The 4,019-nt window shown below is 35.5% G+C and overlaps 1 protein-coding gene across 1 annotated transcript in view; it reads left to right on the top strand.

The window, feature by feature from the left end:
- Positions 1-3,779, top strand: part of LOC137627331 (uncharacterized) — a 20,159-nt gene extending 16,380 nt beyond the window's left edge. The window contains exon 7 of the mRNA XM_068358414.1: positions 3,701-3,779. Coding sequence (XP_068214515.1) covers positions 3,701-3,779 — 79 coding nt within the window. The remainder of the gene's footprint in view (positions 1-3,700) is intronic.
- The last annotated feature ends 240 nt before the right edge of the window (positions 3,780-4,019 follow it).

The raw sequence follows: 4,019 nt of genomic DNA on the forward strand, positions 1-4,019 counted from the left end.
CACCACTCCTTCCTCCACTATACTTACTAGTGAAAACTCAATATAAACTAAAACCATAACCTTTCTTTCATTCACTATACTCACTAGTGAGACCTATATATCAACTAAAAGTAGTTTCCATTCTTCCACTATACTCGTACCTACTAATGATACCTCAATTTCAACTAAAACCCCTACCTCTTCTTTCTTTGTTCATTATACCTTCTCGTGTGATCTCAAATTCTATTACAGAGCTACTCTGGGATTTAGATTGCACAGGAACAATGCAGTGAGAATCATTTACCAATGAAGGAATGAAGACCTAGAAGTTCAAGACAGCTTGAGTTGGAGCAAGTTTTCAGTGTGTAGGAGATTGGAATCATCATTAAGAACCATAACATGACCAAGGCAATAACAGAGAGAGTGCAAATTTTCCCAATGTAGGCAGCCTTTTCATATAACATATAGCCTAAATTTGGGGAAGGAAGAGGGATCTGTCTCTCAGAAGACAGTGTTCCGGTATGGGCGTATGAGTAGCGACACCCAACATGGACAGACATAAACGATTCAGAGGGGCCTGCAACTATCAAGGTTGGAGACAAAGTATGAGTGAAACCACCGAAATGCCCACTACACAACTCAGTGGGGACGACGTAGAGGGACTCATGTCCACTCTCAGAATAGTGACAGCAGGTCCTGTCAGTTCTCTTATGAAGTCTACAATACACGATTGATTGATTGATTTAAAGTTTTCTGGCACCCTGACATCTTACAATACACAAAAACAATACGGCCAGCAAGAGGAACGATTTGGACCAGAGTAAAGGGAACATACCATATTATTTTACCTATTGAACTTCAACAGATGTGACATATTATGCAGATGAAACTCGATATCTACCCACCATCTCGTATCCATTCTGATTTCATTATCCACACCTCCAGAATTCCGGTATTCACTACCAATTTGTCAAAGGAAATTACCAGAAGGACATCCCTATGTAGAAATTGCTTCAAGGTCCTACAGAGATCAATTTCATGAAGTTGCATTCTTCAGGGTTTGACTGAAATGGCATCAATTATTCTTGATATAGATAGCCTGTAATAATGATAATTATAATAATTATAAAATTTTCTTTTATACAAAAAGGTCGATGCTTAAGTACTCTAACAACGTTGAGATCTTTATTTTAAAAATTGGACCATAAAATAGCACTACTCAACAGTAGAAGTAAAACCATACCTGTCTCCTCACATACCACCGCTCTTGAATCCAGATTATGTATATGCTGCGGAATAATTTAGTACAAAACATACCGTCAGACTGCAATCATTTTCTATTTACGAAGAGGGACTTCTAGCAGAAAAATGCATGCAGGCTTATTTTTCATGAAATGGAACTGTATCTAGGGTTAACATTGATATTAATGAATCAATTTTGTATAAATTTACGTGTTGAAGCAGCTACTGTAAGCTGTAGATTTACCGATTTCACAAAAAAGGAAACTACAAATTGTTAATTTAACTATAGGTCTCCTTTTACAGTTTTCATATGATAGATCTATTCTAACGTTGTTACTGATCTTAAAATATTCCTATTCATTACTTATACAAATAGTTTATTTACTATTCCCTTATTTCCTTTTCTCGGTGGGCTTTTTTCTTGTTGGAGACCTCGGGCTTGTAGCTTTCTGCTTTTCAAACCAGGGTTGTAGCTTGGATAATAATAATAATAATAATGTGATAAATATTTTATTCAATTTGTAAACTTTCCAATTCGTCACTGGGCTATTTTCCCTGTTGGAGCCCTTGAGCTTATAGTATCCTGCTTTCCCAATTAGAGTTGTATCTTAGCTAGTAATAATAACAATTAAAAGCTATTGTCACCAACCTAACTAATGGTTTTATTTAACAAAGTATGAGGGAAAAAAAACAGGACCTTTTTTTACGAGCAGCATGATGGGCCTAGATTAGTCTCCCTTTACATAATTGGCTTTATCTTTACTCATTTCTCTCTCCACCATTTTCTCTACTCGTATGTTAGACTTCTCTAATATGCTATGCCGCTAATGTCACAACGGGGAGATACCCGTTGGTGTTAGCACAGCTTTTCTTGCATTTCAAATAGTCTTTTGGAGCCCTGATAACACCTCAATCGTTCCTTTTCTATATCTGCTCATTTAGATACATTTTGACAGTTCTTGGGCTATGGGACATTGTGCTTCTTTCTTGACAATGGGGTTTGCTGGATTCACACTCTTCTACACACAGAATGGAATTTGCAAATTAAAGTGACGTCCATTTTGGTCAATATTGCAACCCCTTCTAAAAGAGTGTCTCTTTAATGAGGCTATATCTTCCTTTTGTGGCTCCTTTACATTTAGCTATTTTTGGTCATAGTTCACTTTTAGTGAACTATAATGTTTAGATAGGATTTAAAGATGCTTACCTATCAGTGAAATGGTCTGGAAGTAACTGTTGTCTTTCCCGTCTGGCTTTTGCCGTACAGTTTATTTTCATTTCTAACAAAAATCTCAGCCATAAAAATGAAAACGATGAGACCTACGACAGACCTAAAATTCAAGTCAAATGTCTAGAGTCCCAAGTGTCTTGCAAAATCTCATTTACAGTAGTTGTTGCACTATCGACTTCATGCAACAAGGCATTGATGATAATCATTAAATTTTTTTTCCAAACTATCAATTTGGGTTGGGAACTAAACACGCTCTCTTGCAAACCTTAATTTTCTTTAGACAATTCGAGAGGAGTCTTTCAGTTATGATATAAATGATTTATCATGAATGGTGGTGACGTACACAAAACGCCCACTTTTATTATAATGTAAATTTTACGGAAAAGGTATTCTATACTTACCTAAAGAAATGGGCTACTGAACGTAATAGCAGCATCAATGTAAAAAGATTCTTGCAATAATATTGTCAGATATTTTCCTCTACATGATACTTGGTTCTTTTTGTTGTTTTGTTATCGAACTATTCGAGTTCAATTTTTTTTTCCACATTCTTGATTGCTCTTTAAATGTATCTCAGTTTTCTTTACAGTTGTCAATGTGCTCTTAAGTTCCTACAATTTTTGGAACTGTTGTTACAGATGTTTTTAACAGCAAGAAATTTTGTTAGTTCTCCTCTAATTCTAACTGTACGATAATGAACTCGTTAGTTCGTTATTTTTCGAGGTACGTTTTACTCACTACAGTATTTTTTCAATAGCCACCTTAATTTCAGCAAGTATTTGATCAATCTATTAAAGAAGCTCTTTCTCTGTCAAGTGAAATCTCCAGACTAGTAAAGATATACAGGTAGCTTATACATGAATGTGGACACAATCTGGATAATTTTCCCTCGATATACTCGACTTTAAGAGCAATAAAATATCACAATCGAAGTAAATGAAGGTGTAAGAAAAATTCGGTAAAAATACTGATTATGATACCCATAAATGGTTAAGTCTCGCGGATTACTCTGTGCGTGTTTATTCTTTTATTCAAGTTCGCAGACGGAGATTTTTTAATGATGAGTCATGTTCGTTACCAACATATGAGTAACTCTTAATATAAGATAGTACAGGACTTTCAGTCATGTTTTTAAAAACAAGACACCACATAGGTCTAACAATGAATGAGGTAGATCCACTATCTGTATAGAAATGTGTTTAAGGGTTCTCTTGTTGATATGCTTATTCCTCTTGTTTTCATTTTCAGGGACCCTGACTCGGAAAATGGAAGTGATTTTGAAAATGCGTGTTTACAGAATGTTAAAATGCATAGCAAAGTGCTATAGCTAAGTCATACTAACAGTAGAGGTTGTAGAGGAGTTTTCACTAAAGGTTGCATTAAAGGAGGTACAGGGATTACTAACAGTGGATGATGTAGAGGTCGCCTTACTCCTGGGTATAAAGAAAAAAAAAAAAAAAAGAGTAAGAATTAATGGTAGATGATATAAAGGATGAGCCAATCGTGGATACAGTAAAGAAGGAAGAGGAAGAACCAACACCAGATGAAATAGGGGAGGTAAATTCGT

This window comes from Palaemon carinicauda, chromosome 35, assembly GCF_036898095.1.
Source record: "Palaemon carinicauda isolate YSFRI2023 chromosome 35, ASM3689809v2, whole genome shotgun sequence".
Lineage (NCBI taxonomy): Eukaryota > Metazoa > Arthropoda > Malacostraca > Decapoda > Palaemonidae > Palaemon > Palaemon carinicauda.